The sequence below is a fragment of the Anabrus simplex genome, chromosome 2 (assembly GCF_040414725.1).
Source record: "Anabrus simplex isolate iqAnaSimp1 chromosome 2, ASM4041472v1, whole genome shotgun sequence".
Classification (NCBI taxonomy): domain Eukaryota; kingdom Metazoa; phylum Arthropoda; class Insecta; order Orthoptera; family Tettigoniidae; genus Anabrus; species Anabrus simplex.
In genome coordinates, this window is record NC_090266.1 from 182,442,719 (window position 1) to 182,462,725 (window position 20,007).

The 20,007-nt window shown below is 39.4% G+C and overlaps 1 protein-coding gene across 2 annotated transcripts in view; it reads left to right on the forward strand.

Annotated features, from left to right (window-relative positions):
- The first annotated feature begins 356 nt into the window (after positions 1-356).
- LOC136863988 (U6 snRNA-associated Sm-like protein LSm2) overlaps positions 357-20,007 on the forward strand; it is an 86,037-nt gene continuing 66,386 nt past the window's right edge. The window contains exons 1-2 of one of the 2 annotated variants that reach the window (XM_067140462.2): positions 357-481; positions 1,126-1,193. In XM_067140462.2, coding sequence (XP_066996563.1) covers positions 479-481; positions 1,126-1,193 — 71 coding nt within the window. In that variant the 5' untranslated portion in view covers positions 357-478. Of the gene's footprint in view, positions 531-1,125; positions 1,194-20,007 lie in introns of both variants that reach the window. The other variant, XM_067140461.2, reaches the window with a different exon arrangement.

Consider the following 20,007-nt stretch of genomic DNA (forward strand, 5'->3'; position numbering starts at 1 on the left):
GTCTCAAGGAGCAAAGGTCACTTTTGAGACATCGCTTTTTTATTCATATACATTTGAGACATGTCTTAATATTTACGAGACAAGGGTAACGTCTCCGGTTTATTCATATCACCCATTGTCTCTACTGTATTTGCTCAAATTTTGTGAGCCTGGAAGACATCAGGAATGCCAACATCTGGACGCTGGTACTTTTATAGGAGCACTAGGGCTGGACTAGGCAAACCCGTTTAAGGGACACAAAGGGTCTTCACAGACCCACAGACCCATTCCTTATCTATCTATCTTACTTTCAGCGTAAATTAGGGTATCAACTGTGGAGCACTCGTTTGTTTACCTTTCTAACTTCAGCCACCAGACTGCGTTGGGGAATTGTTTTCTTTTTACCAGCATGTTTTTTGAGGCACTGCGTCGGACATGTATCTATGAAATTTGTGATTGGTGATGTCTGTGTAGTGGGCGTGTTTACAATTTGTTTTGAATGGTATGTTTGTTAAGTTTGTTGTTTAAACCGGGAAGGTAGCGTGAGTATGGTGAGCTATAAATTTATTTGTTTACTTATTGAATATCCTAATAGTTTGAACCTTGTTTTACATGAGTATATTCGGTTTATAGTTCTGATCAGTTAATTAATTATTGGTCCTTGATACAAAATTAGGAAGCAAAATTAACGAAGATGTTTTGTGAATGAACGTAAGGAACTTTTTGTAGCAGCAGGTTTTTCTAAACAGACGGTTTAATAACTTTCAGTGTTCCACATGGCAATTGTTTAGGTGACAAGATCGAATCGGCTGTTTGGGGAGATCCACAAACGCACAAATATTCATCTTCAACATGAATTTTAAAGCGCTCAGATTAGCACTTAACCTTTCCATGGTCGGAGAGAAACTGAGTGAGAATGGTGATGATGATGCTTGTTGTTTAAAGGGACCTAACATCGAAGGTCATCGAATGAATTCCAGCACTAATGTTGTGCACTGGAATAAATAATTCTCTTGTGACCGACCTCTTTTGTACTTGTACAGAGATAGATATGTTTTTTAGCTGTAAATATGTTTCCCTGAATATTGTATTGCATTTTCTGTGTGAAGGAATCCTGCTGACATTTGCTTCATTTTAAAATTTCAGCTGTTCTATTCATTCTTCAAGTCCCTGGTTGGCAAAGATGTTGTCGTCGAGTTGAAGAATGATCTGAGGTGAGGTGATTGAAATCTATTAATGTATCTTGTAACATTATTCACCTAGCCTAAACTTGTGTGAAAAGATATAGCAAACTGTGTGTTTCTCTTCAGTGTCATTAGGTGTGCCTTGATGCAATTGAATGAATAGGGATGTGCTGCGTAAATCTTGTTTTTGCACTATTTCTCTCCTAGTGATTAAAACGCTTACTTATTGAGGTGGTAAGTGACGGTAATAACGCACTATATTATAGCAGAGAAATACATAGTTTAAGGAGGAGGTGCAGGTTAGAAAGAAATAGTTGTGGTAGTTAGGGGAAATGATTATTAAATTAAATTTAGCAAAACAGTCTCCTCAGGATAACATGATGGAACATGTAATTGAATTGGCAGTCATATGAATTGTTGCAAAAAAAAAAAAAAAAAAAAATGAAGGTTATATATGGGTACATTAGTGCAGAAGCAGATTACAGGAAGAGCATTCCAGGGATCTTTAGTGAACAGGGCAAGTGTGTATATGAGGATTTATAGCAGGCGGAGATTTTTAGTCAGCAGTGTGTGAAGATAGTTTGGGTAAAAATATAGAAACCATTACTCAAGGATTATTACATAGAATATTATTGAAATGTTTCCAAGTTTACCTTATAATGATCGCGGAAGAGAGATGTGTTCAATGCGCTTGCCTGGGACCAACCCACCCGCCCCTAGAAGCACATTTACTTTTATAACCAGAAATACTGTTTTAGACGCCATACTCCATTGCTTATAACGGTGATTGGTTCACGTAAGGAAGAGAATGACGTCACTGCACTGACACCTAGGATGAGGCCGAGAATTTGACACCAACCATTGCAGAAGAAAAAAAAATGAAGCGGCCAGGGAAGTTTAAAAGGGTCATGGCGCGAGAAATAGAGGTCATTTATTAGCTTTAAGGTATTTTTGCACCTCAAAGCCAATCTCTGTGATGAGAACAGTGGCTCCTTCAGGGCCACACTCCCTTCGAGAGGCTCTTTTCTATCGCCGCAGCGCACTCTGTCTGCACGGCAAGAAAAAAAAGGTAGTTTAGTAGTTGTAACCGGTGGCGCTTCCGCAAGCGGGCCGGCATTGGTCATCATTAGTAAAGATTGAAAAGGAACGTTTTACAATACATGGAGTGCCTGAGAGGAGAGATCCTTCCTCTACGCTTGCTATAATCCCACCATCCCGCCTCGAAAACTATTCTTTCTTTTATAGGAAAACAGAAAGTAATACAGCATGAAGGAAGAAATTGCCACCATTATCTTTACTCCCATTGGCCAGCTCCGATCAGCTGTGAAGAAGCCTATGTAACTTTTTCCCCGCTAGAGGTCGCATGGTCGGTCGCCACAGGGACACCACACCGCGCAAAATATAAACACTCGATCGTCAAGAAAAAAATGTAATTTAGTAGCTGTAACCTATCATTTTAAATCCAGGCCAAGCTCTGTCATGAGAACAGTGGCCCCCTTCGGGGGCCACACTCCCTTCGAGAGGCTCTTAACTATCACCGCGGCGCATACTGCCCGCACGGCAAGAAAAAAGTTAATTTAGTGGTTGTAACGTATCGTCACTTTTCCTCAACAGTTGGTAACAGCATCACCCGCCGCCAAGCTTCCGTGTGTACAGCGAGCGGAGTGCGAGGCGCGCCATGCCCGGCCCGCTTGCGGAAGTTTTACCGTTGTAACCTATCTTCGCACATCCAGGCCAATCTTTGTCATGAGAACAGCCCCACTCCCTTCGAGAGGCTCTCTTTTATCGCTGCGGCGCATACTGTCCGCACGGTAAGAAAAAAAAAGTATAGCTATATCAAACCAACAACAAACAGTTGGCAGCATTCTCGGCGCTCCCTCTCAGCGATACTAATGCGACAGTGAAGTGGCGTGCGCCACCTAGCGGTGGCTCATGTTACTAAACCTTGAGTAAGGCTTACTATAGCTTCGCCGATAGTTTGATATAAGAACAATATGCGGGTAGAGGAAGTGACTAATACTAACAAGTAGTTTACTTTTATTATTTTTGTATGGCTTATACAGACAATATCAGTAATATATATATATATAGTCAAAGTCACCTCCGTACAGGCCATGAAGGCCCTAGGAGGAGTGGAAGGTAAAGGCTTTCACCATTGTTAACCTCGGCACGTGATGGGGTAGAGTGGTTAGCTCTACGCCCGGCCGCCTTTGCCCTCAGGAATTAACCTGGTACTCATTTTTGGTGTAGGCTGAGTGAACCTCAGGGTCATATGCACCTCCGGAAGTGGAAATCTCGTTTCTTAAATTTTACGACTTCCTGACGGGGATTCGAACCCACGTCCTTCCGGGCGAACCGAGCACGCCTTTACCGCCTCGGCCAGGCAGCCCCTAATATATATATAGACCTATACATATTTACAGATGAGAAACAAAGTAATTTGTTTTTCACAATTGAATATCTACTTCTTCAATCCAGCATACAGCATCTTGCATTCCCTGACTATATGATGAATAGTCTGGTGTGGAGCTCCGCAGTCACAGTCTGGATTAGGTAGCTTTGTCCACTTATAGAGAGGGGCTTTGCACTGGCCATGTCCTGTTCTGATTCTATTCAGAGCAGTCCAGGTCTTGCGTGGTAGGTGGGATCCACTTGGAAGTCTGGGACCTGAGAAAAAGGTATTCAGGTGCACATCTGCTTCCCATCGACCTTTCCACTCGTCGAAAGATTTAAAAAGGAATAAAGTAGAGTCGAGTTGCTCACGTCCGTAGGTTTAAGCTGTAATTGCCCTACACGTGCCTCCTGGGTGGTGCTAACTGAGCAACAGTAAAAACAGGCAGCCAGGCTATCCACAGGATCTCCTGGCAATGACATATCGACGAAATAACAAAGTAGTGAAATGTACCTACGGTAATAAAGTTTACAAAACTTGAAAACTAGAAAAGCAATTTGAACTAATAAGATTTCTGGGGATAAACTCAATGTAGTAGGTTTGGATATAATACCATATCTGAAGTACTTATTTAATTACTATTTTACCGAGCTCGATAACTGCAGTCGCTTAAGTGCGGCCAGTATCCAGTATTCGGGAGATAGTAGGTTCGAACCCCACTATCGGCAGCCCTGAAGATGGCTTTCCGTGGTTTCCCATTTTCACACCAGGCAAATGCTGGGGCTGTACATTAATTAAGGCCACGGCCGCCCTTTCCTATCCCATCGTCCTGGGTGTGGTGTACAAGCGCTCGCCATCTCCTTCTGTCTTCATACATCTTCTGTTCCAGTACATCCTACTATTTGTATCCTCTCTCCTCCACATCCGATCAGACTGTCCAACGTTTTCTTGGTCTTCCCTGTGGTCTTCTTCCTATGATATTAAGGTCAAAATATTTTCTGGCAGGTCTTTCCCTGTTCATTCTCATTATGTGCCCATACCACTGAAGTCTACGTTTCTTTATGACACTGGTAATAGGAACCTCAATACCAGCTACTTTTCTATTCACTTCATTTCTGATCTTGTCCTTGTCCGTTGCAGTTTAGCTGTTATCCTCGCTTCATAGTTTCCTTTCTTCTCCATGTCATTCAACAGCCATGTCTTAATCTTTGGCATTTTCTTTTGTTTAATTTTGAGCACATGAACATCTTTTAGGTCAGCGATTAATAGCCGATGGTCGCTATCTAGGTACTCGCTGGGTATGACTTTAACATCTGTAACATACTGACCCGCTTTGCTATCAGTGATGAAGTCGATCATAGTCTTGAGCTTTCCATCCCAGCTGTACCTCGTTATTTTATGGCTGTCCCTCTTCTGATACCATGTGTTCTGGATGGGTAAGTTGTTTCACACACAGAAATCAATCAGGTTCTCTCCTTCAGAGTTTTTTCAATGTCCGCAAATGCAATCACAAGATTTCTTCCGTATTCCCAGTCTAATCTATCTTTACCAACTTGGGCATTCAGATCGCCCATAGTGATTGTGTTCTCCTCTGTTATTTGTTCCTTAAGTTCGATAAGGAATTGCTCTTTCTCTTCTGTGGTACATCCTGTCTGCGGTGCATATACTTGCAGGAGAGTATGATGTGGATTACCAACACTTAGTCTCATCTGGATGTTCCTATCACTCACATATTTGACATTTGTCTGTGTGTCTATATCTTTATGAAGGAGGAAGCCAACTCCATTTTTGGATTCATTATTGTTCCCACTCCAGTAGAGCACATATCCATTTCTCAAGGGCTTCTTCCCATATCCTTTCCATTTTGTCTCACTCAACCCCAATATCATGAGCTTATGCCTCTCCATAAGATCCACAAGTTCTTCATATTTGTTGGTGAGAGTAAGGATATTGAGTGTACCAATTTTCAGTCGCTCCTTCTTGGGAGGGTTTTGTGTCTTCTGGTATCTCCGATGAGCATCAGGCTTTAGGCCATCATAAATTCGGACGGTACGAGAAGAACTGTCATGTCCGGTATTTAATTTATTCTTCCATTCGAGGCTTGTTTCAGGTTTGAAAGCAGTGTATTCATACTCAACTGTTGACTTGCTAGGCCTAATACAGGTGAGGATTTTCTTTCGGGGTTTACTCCCTTAGACTTTGAAGATCCCTCTTCTCCACAAGGCAGTGGTGTCCTCTTCTAATTATCCCCAGAGAGGATGGGTTGCCTCATCCGCCATCCTGCCATTCCAAAGGTCTCCTTCTCTGTCAAAGATGCCGTTAAGTTCTTCGCCCGTAACCCTGGGCATGGGTTCCACGTAATACCCCGTGATGCTGGGTCCCTGTCTGAACTTAGCCATCCTTTCATACCGGCCTACTGATGTGGAGGATGCCCAACCCCGCAGCGTGGTTGCGCCAGACAAGAATTACTCAAGTGGAGAGCAGGGAAGGTGACCCTCTCTCCCTTGAGCCGGGTTAATGGTTGCATATGATGCCACAACCAAAGGCATAGTACTCCCAGTATACAGAGGGAAGGTGACAAACATAAAGAGGATAACTATTGCCAGTCTGCTTGACATGTGTAAACCATTCTTATTATATTAGATATGTTTGCAACAATTATTGACTGGTTTGGTAGAAGGCAGATTGTGTGTTTAGGGAAGGTTATGCCAATACCGGGTAAGTTGGCCGTGCAGTCAGGGGCGTGCATCTTTAAGCTTGCATCCGGGAGATAGTGGGTTCGAACCCCACTGTCGGCAGCCCTGAAGACAGTTTTCCATGGTTCCCACCCTTTTTCACACCAGGCAAATACTGGGGCTGTACCTTAATTAAGGCCACGGCCGCTTCCTTCCCATTCCTAGCCCTTTCCTATCCCATCATTGCCATAAGGCCTATCTGTGTCTGTGCGACGTAAAGCAAATGGTATATATAAAAATATAAAAAAGAAAGTTATGCCAATAAGGCTCAAATTGTAGGATTCCAGCAAGATATAGCAGATATTTTAAATGCAAGATGTCAAATGGACTGTACCACTATTGACCCATCCAAGGCTTTTGATAGGGTAGATCATCGGAGACTACTGACAAAAATGTGGTCTATTGGAATAGACAAAAGAGTGGCTGAAAGGGCGGCTAAATTTCTATAAAATAAAACTCAGAGAATTGGAGTAGGTGAAGCATTATCTGATCTTGTAATGATTAAGAGTAGGCTTCCATAAGACAGTATTATTGGACCTTTATGTTTTCGTAATGCTTTTGCTGGCAGGACCTAGTGTTTACAGTGCACTATATCTTCTGGTATAGGCTAGAGCAATTTTGTTACTATCATAGATCTGTCTCTGTCTTATCCGTGGCTTTGACAATATGAAAGAGACTGAGGTATGAGCGATGCTAGTAATGCCAATCCTTATGCAGCCAGTCCCTGGTATGAATGGTGTGAAAATGTTGCTCATGGGATCAGTTGGTGTATGCATTTCAATGGGCTTGGCAGACTGATATGTAATAGCAACTCTGGCTCGGTGAGGAAAGCAACGGGAAACTACAGGGTGGCGCACGAATAGTTGACACATTTGAAAAGCAAATATACAATGCAACTTACGTACTATGTTGTTAAAATTTCGTGCACACCTTCCCTGTTTTATAGAAATAACTCTAGAGGTGATACTGCTGCTTTGTCTCCAAATGCCTGCATTCCAGTGAGCTTTCCGCCATGGCCGACCACTGCTGACTCTCCGTTCAGCAGCGCGCCAAAACAGTTATCGTTTATTGCGAATCAAAACGTGTTACAGCGACACAAAGGAAATTTTGAGCTGTATTTCAGACTAGGTGGGCACAAGCAAGGAACACCGTCCTTCGCTTATACAGTAACTTTGAAGAACAAGGCAGTGTGAGGGAAGAAAAGCGACAACGTGCATCAGCAGTTCGGTCTCCTGAAAACATCTCTGCGCCGAAGGTCGCTATGCAGCGCAGCCCACACAAGTCAGCACGGGGAGCTTCAAGAGAAAGTGGAATATAGCGCCATTCAAGAATGTTATACGGTGACCTTCAATTGTACCTGTACAAAATGACTGTACTACACAAGCTAACAGATCTTCTCAGGCAGAAGAGTTTGCAGTACGCGTTATGGACTCAACATAAAGATGAACTACTGTTCAACAGTTTGTTCTCTGATGAAGCATATTATCATCTCAATGGGGCGATTAATAAACAAAATGTGCGGTGTAGGACTACAGAAAAACCATACATTATTCACGAAAAAACGACGTATGGGGAAAAAGTGAGTCTGTGTAGGTCTGTCAAGACATGGGTTAATTGGACCATTTTTTCTTCAGTCAGACAGTTATTGCACAGCGATAGAAGGACATGCTGGGGAATGAATTCATGCCTCAAATTCTTGCTATCCCTATTCATACGCACTGGTTGGTGCAAAATGGTGCAACACCTCACACAGTTAACGATGTTCTTAATTTTTTGAGGGGAGTATTTGGTGATCGTGTAATGTCTCGTCGTTACCTTCAGTACAACGATAATGGCGGATTCTTCTGGCCTCCGTAAAGCCCATATTTAAATCCTTGTGATTTCTTTTAATGGGGCTATTTGAAAGAAAACCTCTTCGCTTCAAGACCTCAAGGCCGCATGGAAAAGCGTGCTCGGATTGTGCAACTCTGCAGTGAAATTCATGAAGAACTGTGCCGCGAAGTCATCAGAAACAAGCTTACTCGTCTCTAGAATGAATGAATGAATACTGATCTGCATTTAGGGCAGTCGCCCAGGTGGCAGATTCCCTATCTGTTGCTTTCCTAGCCTTTTCCTAAATGATTTCATAAAAAATTGGAAATTTATTGAACGTCTCCCTTGGTAAGTTATTCCAATCCCTAACTCCCCTTCCTATAAATGAATATTTGCCCCAGTTTGTCCTCTTGAATTCCAACTTTATCTTCATATTGTGATCTTTCCTACTTTTATAAACGCCACTCAAACTTATTCGTCTACTAATGTCATTCCACGCCATCTCTCCGCTGACAGCTCGGAACATACCACTTATTACATGTGATAAATATCATTCTTGATCCGTATTGATGATACTTGAATGGAATAATATCAATAAGTTAATTTATTGAATTTATCACCTAATCAATACAAAATGTCATACTTTAGTCGGTTTACTTTGGCATATTAACTAAAATGGTACATGTTTCACCTTGAATTCAGGCATCATCAGCCATTATCTTAACTTAAACAGGCATCTGATTTATATATACATGAAATAAAATTAAAAAACTTTGGAGAGACTAAAATTACAATTAGCATATAGTAAAAGAATTAAAGTTAAGTTGGTTATAAAGATATTACAATGAGTCAGTAAAATTACAATTGGTGGAAGTAATGGTGATATGACATTAGAAGGTTTCTATTATAATTAAAAAGAAAGAACAAAGCAACAGTTTGTCATAAACGAGTGATAGGATTGCAAAAAATTATGTTGGCCGACCAGCGGTTACAATGAAAATGACAATGATGGTCGTATTTAATAAAAATGTAGCTTAAAATAATAGTGAAATACGGTCATGTGACCGTCAATACTTGTTGACTAGAGATAAATCAAAAGTCAATGGCATATGGTGATATGGTTCAGTTTAATAAAAATAAAAATACGACGATGTTTAAATAGGGTCTTTATGGACCATCTCAATTTGTTGCAAATACTGCAATGTTCTTAAGAATGTGTGGATGATTGACATTCGAGTCGATACAGAAGTGTAACAGTTGAATCTGTAAAAAGAAACAAAAAACGTGGTGTTAATTGAGTGAAAAATTGTAATTGAATGCTAAAGTGAAGATTGTGTACACTTACCATTAGACTGAGAGAGGGTAGTTTGTTACGTTATTACGTTATTAACTGAACATTATTGTCGACTGTCTGCTTCTTACTGCGAGTGTTGTAACAGTATGTTTGAGTTGGAGGTGGAACTGTTTGCGAAGGTGTGGCTATGGGCTTGTTTGTAGTGCTTGGAGGGGAGTTGCTATTGGCGGAAGAGAGAGAGGGAAGTGTGCTGCTGCGCGTGTTGTAACGGTGAGATGCCGTTGGAGGGAGCGAAAATACAGTGGGTGTGGCTACGGGTCTATTGGTAGCATTTGAATTAGAGGTAATGGCGGTGAGGGGAAGGGGAGGGATTGTGTTAATTGTAGAGGAGGTAGGGGGGCTTATTGATTTGAGGTTGAAAACTTTTAGGAATATATTGGTGAGGGGAATTGAATCTTGTAATAGACATAAAGTCTGTTCGTACAAGGGGCTTTTTTTATCAATGATATCGTTTAAGTTCTTATCTTTGTTGAAATGTTGGTCTAGGAAAATGAATAAATTTTCATACTCAGTCATAAGTTTACTTTTGTTGACTCTTTTAAGGATATGAAGGTCTTGTTCTATAGTGGTAAATTTGTGTCCTGTGTCCCTCATATGGTTGGCCATTGCTGAAAATTTGTTATGTCTTTGTGCATTATAATGTTCAGCGTATCTAGTGGAGAAGCTGCGGCCAGTTTGGCCAACATAGGAAAAATTACATGTGGAGCATTTTAGTCTGTATATTTCTGATCCAGAGTAACTATTGTCTGTGATGTTAATAGAGTTATGATTAAAGAATAGATTACGATTAGTGTTTTTTGTTGTATAGGCTATTTTTACATCGTGCTTCATTAGTGAATTGGATATCGGATAAATACCATAGTTATTGAAAGTGAATTTAGCGTATTTTGGTTTAGCGGGTTTCAATGGGGTTAAATTTGTAGCTAATTTTAATTTGGTTTTATTGATGATTTTATCAATTATATCTGTATGAAATCCATTGAATTTAGCTATTTCTTTAATGAATTGTAATTCTTTCTTTAAATTACTGGGGGACATAGGGATTTTTAATGCCCTATATATTAGACTGTGATAAGTGGCTTTTTTATGTGAGTTGGGATGTAAAGAATCATTTTTTATGGTTGTTGGAGAAAAGGTGGGTTTTCTGTATATTTGGAAGTCGAACTTGTTTGATAATCTTGTGATTTTGATGTCTAAGAAATTTAAAGAGCTATTGATTTCATCTTCTTTAGTGAATTTAATGTTATTGTCCAGATTGTTGAGGAAGGATAATATGTTGTCACCGTTATTGATTTGTTTATCTATGATTGCTATGGTATCATCGACATAACGATGCCAAAGACAGAGTCCGTTTATGTTATTGATAATTTTGCTCTGTTCGAGGTTATCCAAGTATATATCAGCTAATATTCCAGATAACGGGTCTCCCATCGCCAAACCTTCTTGTTTGTAAATTTTCTTATTGAAGGTGAAGTAATTATTGTTTAAAACGAAACTAAGTAATTTTAACCACTCATCAATTTCGATTTTACTCAATTTGCTATGTTTCGATAGATTGTTCCTTATGATATTAATAGTATTATTGATAGGGATATTTGTATACATGTTGGTGATATCGAAAGAGCATAAAATGTGGTTTTGTTGTAGATTGAATTTATTTAGGGAATTGCAAAGTTCGATCGAGTTTTTTATGGGGTTGGAGTTGTTGAATTTGAAATGTTTTTTCAGGAATTTGTGTAGGAATTGAGAAGTTTTATAGGTAGGACTATTCATACTATTAATTGTAGGTCGAATGGGGACTTCCTTTTTATGAATTTTGGGTAATGATCTTACTGTAGGTAACTTTGGGTTCATTATGGTTAATTTCTGATAATTGTGATCATTTAAAATAAAAGTAGAATTTTTGATCTTTATTAATTATAGTATAGGTTTTGTCTGGTAGAAAGGTTTCTGTTTTATCTATGTAATCTTGTTTATTCATTATTACTATGGTGTTGCCTTTATCTGCTTTGGTTATTACTACATTACTATTATGGATGTTAGATTTCAGATTTAGGATTTGTTTTGAGATGTAGTTGTTGTTAGATGTTATCTCATTAAACAATGTTGGGAGTCTCTTTTCTACTTCAGAACGTACGTCATTTTGTTTCTCAATCGGAATTTGTTTATCGATATTAGTTTCGGTTTCAGTGATGGTAGTAATTATGTCATCTGCTTTTTTGTGATTAGGCCAATTATATTTAATACCCTTATCCAACAGATTCATTTCTTGTTTGGAGAAGGCAGTATTAGAAAGATTGATAGTAGTGGAAATGTTAGTCAAATGGGAAGGGGGCACTTTGTTAGTTGTGTTATGGTCGGAAGTTTTGCGTTTGCTTTCTTGTGAACAAGATAATTTATGGTTTAGGGTTTTCTGTTTCCTGTCTAATATGTAAGATAGTTTAAGGTCAGTGTGTCTTAAAAATGAATTCCATTCAAGTGGAGATAGTTTTTGAGAGATGGTCAAATGTGTCCTGTATAATTGTAAATTCAATAGAGATTTCTTCCTGTATAATAGCTTGATTTCATTTTTTAACCATATGCTGTTTACTTTCTTTTGAGTGACATTAGATTTTGAATGGGGATGACCTTTTCATTGCAAAGATTTGAGAAACTTAGGAACCAACTCTAATTTCAAGCAATCTTTAAGAAACTTAATATCTCTAGAAATCTTGCTAATTTTAATTCTTAGGTTTAAATACTTATTAGGTTTTATCATTGCCTGGTTGGTCACATGACCGTATTTCACTATTATTTTAAGCTACATTTTTATTAAATACGACCATCATTGTCATTTTCGTTGTAACCGCTGGTCGGCCAACATAATTTTTAGCAATCCTATCACTCGTTTATGACAAACTGTTGCTTTGTTCTTTCTTTTTAATTATAATAGAAACCTTCTAATGTCATCACCATTACTTCCACCAATTGTAATTTTACTGACTCATTGTAATATCTTTATAACCAACTTAACTTTAATTCTTTTACTATATGCTAATTGTAATTTTAGTCTCTCCAATGTTTTTAAATTTTAATTCATGTATATATAAATCAGATGCCTGTTTCTATTTTTAAGTTAAGATAATGGCTGATGATGCCTGAATTCAAGGCGAAACATGTACCATTTTAGTTAATATGCCAAAGTAAACCAACTAAAGTATGACATTTTGTATTGATTAGGTGGTAAATTCAATAAATTAACTTAATGATATTATTCCATACATACCACTTATTCGAGCAGCTCTTTTTCTTTCTCTCAATTCTTCCCAACCCAAACTTTGCAACATTTTTTCTAACGCTACTCTTTTGTCGGAAATCACCCAGAACAAATCGAGCTGCTTTTCTTTGGATTTTTTTCAGTTCTTGAATCAGGTAATCCTGGTGAGGGTCCCATACACTGGAACCATACTCTAGTTGGGGTCTTACCAGAGACTTATATGCCCTCTCCTTTACATCCTTACTACAACCCCTAAACACCCTCATAACCATGTGCAGAGATCTGTACCCTTTATTTACAATCCCATTTATGTGATTAGCCCAATGAAGATCTTTCCGTATATTAACACCCAGATACCTACAATAATCCCCAAAAGGAACTTTCACCCCATCAACGCAGTAATTAAAACCGAGAGGACTTTTCCTATTTGTGAAAATCACAACCTGACTTTTAACCCTGTTTATCAACATACCATTGCCTGTTGTCCATCTCACAACATTTTCGAGGTCACGTTGCAGTTGCTCACAATCTTGTAACTTATTTATCACTCTATAGAGAATAACATCATCCGCAAAAACCCTTACCTCTGATTCCACTCCTTTACATATTAAAAAAAAAAAACCCATGGCACTACAGCCCTTGAAGGGCCTTGGCCTACCAAGCGACCGCTGCTCAGCCCGAAGGCCTGCAGATTACGAGGTGTCGTGTGGTCAGCACGACGAATCCTCTCGGTCGTTATTCTTGGCTTCCTAGACCGGGGCCGCTATCTCACTGTCAGATAGCTCCTCAATTCTAATCACGTAGGCTGAGTGGACCTCGAACCAGCCCTCAGGTCCAGGTAAAAATCCCTGACCTGGCCGGGAATCGAACCCGGGGCCTCCAGGTGAGAGGCAGGCACGCTACCCCTACACCACGGGGCCGGCCTCCTTTACATATATCATTTATATATATAAGAAAACATAAAGGTCCGATAATACTGCCTTGAGGAATTCCCCTCTTAATTATTACAGGGTCAGATAAAGCTTCACCTACTCTAATTCTCTGAGATCCACCCTATCAAATGCTTTAGACAGGTCAATCGCGATACAGTCCATTTGACGTCCAGAATCCAAGATATCTGCTATATCTTGCTGGAATCCTACAAGTTGAGCTTCAGTGGAATAACCTTTCCTAAAACCGAACTGCCTTCTATTGAACCAGTTATTAATTTCACAAACATGTCTAATATAATCAGAAAGAATGCCTTCCCCAAGCCTACATACAATGCATGTCAAACTTACTGGCCTGTAATTTTCAGCTTTATGTCTATCACCCTTTCCTTTATACACAGGGGCTACAATAGCAACTCTCCATTCATCTGGTATAGCTCCTCCGACCAAACAATAATCAAATAAGTACTTCAGATATGGTACTATATCCCAACCCATAGTCTTTAGTATATCTCCAGAAATCTGATCAATTCCAGCCGCTTTTCTATTTTTTTTTTTTTTTTTTCTAGGGGCTTTACGTCGCACCGACACAGATAGGTCTTATAGCGACGATGGGATAGGAAAGGCCTAGGAGTTGGAAGGAAGCGGCCGTGGCCTTAATTAAGGTACAGCCCCAGCATTTGCCTGGTGTGAAAATGGGAAACCACGGAAAACCATCTTCAGGGCTGCCGACAGTGGGATTCGAACCTACTGTCTCCCGGATGCAAGCTCACAGCCGCGCACCTCCTTTTCTACTTTTCAACTTTTGTATCTTACTGTAAATGTCATTGTTATCATATGTAAATTTTATTACTTCTTTGGCCTTAGTCTCCTCCTCTGTCTCGACATTATCCTTGTAACCAACAATCTTTATATACTGCTGACTGAATACTTCTGCCTTTTGAAGATCCTCACATACACACTCCCCCTGTTCATTAATTATTCTTGGAATGTCCTTCTTGGAACCTGTTTATGCCTTAAAATACCTATGCATACCCTTCCATTTTTCACTAAAATTTGTATGACTGCCAATGATGCTTGCCATCATGTTATCCTTAGCTGCCTTCTTTGCTAGATTCAATTTTCTAGTAAGTTCCTTCAATTTCTCCTTACTTCCACAGCCATTTCTAACTCTATTTCTTTCCAGTCTGCACCTCCTTCTTAGTCTCTTTATTTCTCTATTATAATAAGGTGGGTTTTTACCATTCCTTACCACCCTTAAAGGTACAAACCTGCTTTCGCATTCCTCAACAATTTCTTTAAACCCATCCCAGAGTCTGTTTACATTTTTATTTACCATTTTCCACCGATCATAGTTACTTTTTAGAAACTGCCTCATGCCTGCTTTATCAGTCCTACTTTTAAGACCTTCCTTTCTATCGCATTTATTTTTAACTACCACAAAAACAGCTTCATGATCACTAATACCATCTATTACTTCAGTTTCCCTATAGAGCTCATCTGGTTTTATAAGCACCACATCCAGGATATTTTTCCCTCTGGTTAGTTCCATCACTTTCTGAATCAGCTGTCCTTCCCATATTAACTTATTTGCCATTTGTTGGTCATGCTTCCTGTCGTTCGCATTTCCTTCCCAATTGACATCTGGCAAATCCAGATCTCCCGCTACAATCACATTTCTTTCCATGTCGTTTCCCACATAGCTGACTATCCTATCAAATAATTCCGAATCCGCGTCAGTGCTACCCTTTCCCGATCTGTACACTCCAAATATATCAAGTTGCCTATTATCTTTAGAAATGAGCCTTACACCTAGAATTTCATGTGTCTCATCTTTAACTATTTCGTAGCTTACAAATTCTTCTTTCACCAGAATGAACACTCCCCCTCCCACCATTCCTATCGTATCTCTACGATACACACTCCAGTGCAGTGAGAAAATTTCTGCATCCATTATATCATTTCTCAGCCATGATTCAACTCCTATTACAATATCTGGTAAATATATATCTATTAAATTACTTAATTCTGTTCCTTTCTTTACAATACTTATACAGTTCAACACTAACAATTTTATGTCATCCCTACTTGATTTCCAGTTCCCTGTTCCCTTATCACCGCTCCCTAGGCCATCCCGTTTCCCTGAATGTACCTCCCTATTACCCTTCCAAACAAATTTCCTAACTTACACGTACCACTGCGGTTTAAATGAAGGCCATCTGAGCGCAGATCCCTATCTCCTACCCACCCATTAGGAACTAGAAATTTCACTCCCAGTTTCCCACATACCCACTCCATAGTCTCATTAAAACCCCAATCACCCTCCAGTCAGTATCCCTCCTCCACAGTATTCCACTAATAACAATCTCTGCTTTCTTAAACTTCACCCTTGCTGCATTTACCAGATCCCACACATCTCCAACTATGTTGGTACTTATATCAGCTTGCCTTACGTTGTTGGTACCAACGTGAAACACTATCACCTTCTCCTTCCCCTCCTCCCTCTCTTCTACTTTCCTCAACATCTGCCTCAACCTAATTCCTGGATAACATTCTACCATGGTTCCCTTTCCTCCACGCACTTTCCCCACGTGTATAACGATGGAATCCCCCATGACCAGAGCCTCAACCCTACCCACCTCATTTGATCCCCTCCCCTCCTGGTCAGCCCTGTCTTTCCTGATAGCTGCAGAAGCTACTTCCTCCTCCCTTTTCTCCTTCCCATGACCCTGTTCCACCTGTCTTTTCCTATCCTCTACTCTACATTTCCCTTTCCTACCTTTTCCCTTCCTCCTACTTCCACACATCTCAGCAACAGTTCCCTGTCCCTCATCTTCCCTCTGTTGTTCTACCTGGAGTGACTCGTACCGATTTCGCACAGACACCTGTCCTGAATTCTGATCCTGAATAGAGCCCTTAGCCTGCAATCTCCTTCCCCTTAAAACATTAGACCACCTGTCTTCTACAACTCCCCCCTTTCCTTCCCCTCCCTCTTGTACACCTACTGTAACCTGTACATTGTTTGAGGGAGTCCTATCTTCCTTCCTGTCTTCCGTGAGAATCCTAATTATCTCCCTCAAACTTTCCAACTCCTCCCTCATACCCCTCAATGCCTTGCCACACCCACAGTTCATACACTCGCGCTCCTTAGCCATTCTTTATGGAAAAAAATGAATTTAAAAATAAAATAACTTATTTGCAAAAAATAAATGAACGGAGGGATATATTGTCTGGGATAGTACTCAAAGATCACACAATAAGGTAATTAATATACAACTACACTACAATACTACTTAGTTGTGCTCTATTTTTTATCCTACAACCCATAACAGGATAAAAACTGCTGTTAATTACTGAATATCGGAAGTAATACACAAGAACTACACAATTCCAAACTGCAATTAAACCTATCCTAATTACAACAACAGTATTTTAGTACGAGTTTCTGCGGATACCTCTACTACACCAGTACTACACAAATATTTTACAATAATAAAATAAGCACACCAAATTCTAATAGGATATTACTCGTATTATACTGTACAGTACACTACAGTAATTTCTAAACTACTTTCAGGCATATCCTAATTACAGTACCGGTACCGTAGGTCACTACTAAGCACAAACAGAAGTGAAATTTCCAAGAACTACTGTACTCAAAGATTACCAACGAAGCTAAATGCTTAGACAGATTATTATTAGTATTGCGGTGTAATACACACGAATATAGCAGGCAAGATACGGCACTATCTAAATGTACTGTATCTATACTACAATGTATGTACACTACCGGTACACTACACTGAGTTTATTTAAATGCTTAAGTAGCGAAAGGATTGCCGTACATGAAGAAAAACACGAATATAACTGGCTAGATACTATCTATTATACCTTATCTTCACTACAATTCTACTGAATTGTGGTTATGTGATTATGACAGCTGGTGGATTACTATTATTTTCCCTACTCCACTGGACGGAGAATAAAAATGTCCTTAATTAGGCCTACTGAAAAATACTAGGTTGTCTACAATAATTTCTCAAATATTTCTATCAAAACTATTCCTACTGCTTCAGGGACTTGAACTGCAATTACTGGGATATATGAACTTTATTATTATTAGCTAACCGCTCATAAATACTGAAAGATCGAGGGAGCGAAATATAAATTACGGATACTTTAACTACCTACTCAGAAGTACAAATGATTGGAATACAAGGTCAGCTGATTTTTGTATATTTACTTGACTACCAGTACACTACTCCCTTTGTTCACGACTGTAGCCAACAATGCAATATTTGAATATGAGGAGCGACAATAATCAATAACAATACGACTGTTAACTATTACCGTATAATCTCTTTAACTACTTTTAAAATGGAAGTTTACAGGCGTATCGTATTGTTTAATGTAGTAAATTATTACCTTCGCGTTAGTTTGGACGTATATCTATACGAAATACCGGAGAAATTTCGTCGGAAGTTACGGTACTATTCCTTACGATAATCTGCCTTTGTAAGTATTATACCAACGAACCTACAGATATTCACAAATATTAACCTAGAAAACGTAATTTACTGAAGACCAACTGAATTACTTGTTATAAAATTCAAATAAATATCACTACTCCCAATTTCTACCAACAAGCACTAAACACCACTATACCGGGCGAGTTGGCCGTGCGCGTAGAGGCGTGCGGCTGTGAGCTTGCATCCGGGAGATAGTAGGTTCGAATCCCACTATCGGCAGCCCTGAAAATGGTTTTCCGTGGTTTCCCATTTTCACACCAGGCAAATGCTGGGGCTGTACCTTAATTAAGGCCACGGCCGCTTCCTTCCAACTCCTAGGCCTTTCCTATCCCATCGTCGCCATAAGACCTATCTGTGTCGGTGCGACGTAAAGCCCATAGCAAAAAAAAAAAAAAACACCACTATATAAATAGAACTAAAATGAATCACAAATACAAAAAATTAAGCTATTTCACTAGGTTTTAACTACTTTATCACTACAATAATGCAAGAGCTCTCTCTCAACAGCCAACCGTTCTCAAGCGCATCCAACAATAAAGAAGTTGTCCGCCGCAGTGGAGACCACATTGAACATGTGATACAGAGAAATGTATTTCCAGAGTCCATGATGCCTGTGTCTAAAATTTCATTAGTGTTCTGTGAAAAATAAAGTTGTTATTCTAAAATTAAATGTGTCAACTATTCGTGCGCCACCCTGTACCTCACTCCTCATTTCCCTAGTACGCCTCTTCAGTGATGCCTAGGCCATCTATGACAGCTGATGGCAGAGCTGTTGAGGATCCCACCAGCAGAATCGCTGATGGACTGAACATACATACGTGTTTTCGTAGGTATATAAATTTTATTAGTAAAGAACTGGAATCACAGATAAGGCTTGTTGCAGATGATGATATACTCATTAGGATCCTTTTCTCCTTCTGTGCTTCTTCTCTGTTCCTATTCTTTTATCACTTATATTTATCTTATGTTTCTTCCCTTTTCCTGTACTTATTTATTTATTAAATATCCTGACAGTTTGAACCCTATTGTACACGAGTATATTAGGGTTATAGTTTTGATCAGTTTTTTTAAATTATTGAAGACTAACTGACCCGACAGACGTCGTTCTGTCAAAAATAAATGACAATGGAACGAACTGAAATTCAGTCTGTACTGCACGCAAAAATCAGAATAATGCAAATGACTACATTATCAACATCAAATGAGTTATTTTTCTACTGCTGCTAAAAGTTAGTAACAAACTACTGGAAAAACGTGTTTTTATTACCTGCAGTATTAATATCTTGATTGTGAATAAGAAAATGCTCAAATAGGTCACCCAGAAATTACCCTGATTGACTGTAACGTAGATGGGAACTGTTCAGCAGGTCTACAGAGCCATAATTATCCCCCGTTGCAAATCAAGTAATTTGATAAGTTGATGGCATGAAGATAATGTGGCAAAACTTACTCCTCTTTCTTCGTAGGAAATAACTATCATAGAAAACACTGATTCAAACGAACACTATGAAGATATTTTTCATTGTAAATCTTAAAGGTACGCGATATTTCTTTTGTTTGATTACCTGGCACGTAAACAGACAATGTTGATGGTTTTCCAACATGGGAACAGGCAACATGCAATTGGCCATGCGAGAAATATGGGTGTTCAAGATTAATGCTGCAAACACTCAATGAATGCCCCTGGCATTTATTTGTGGTCATAGCAAAAGCGACCCGCGCTGGAAACTGCAGTCGTTTAAATTTAAATGGTATGTCAGTCGGAATCATAGAGATGCATGGTATCAAAACGTCTTCTCCTTTATACTTCCCCGTTAGGATCGTTGCTTCGATCACA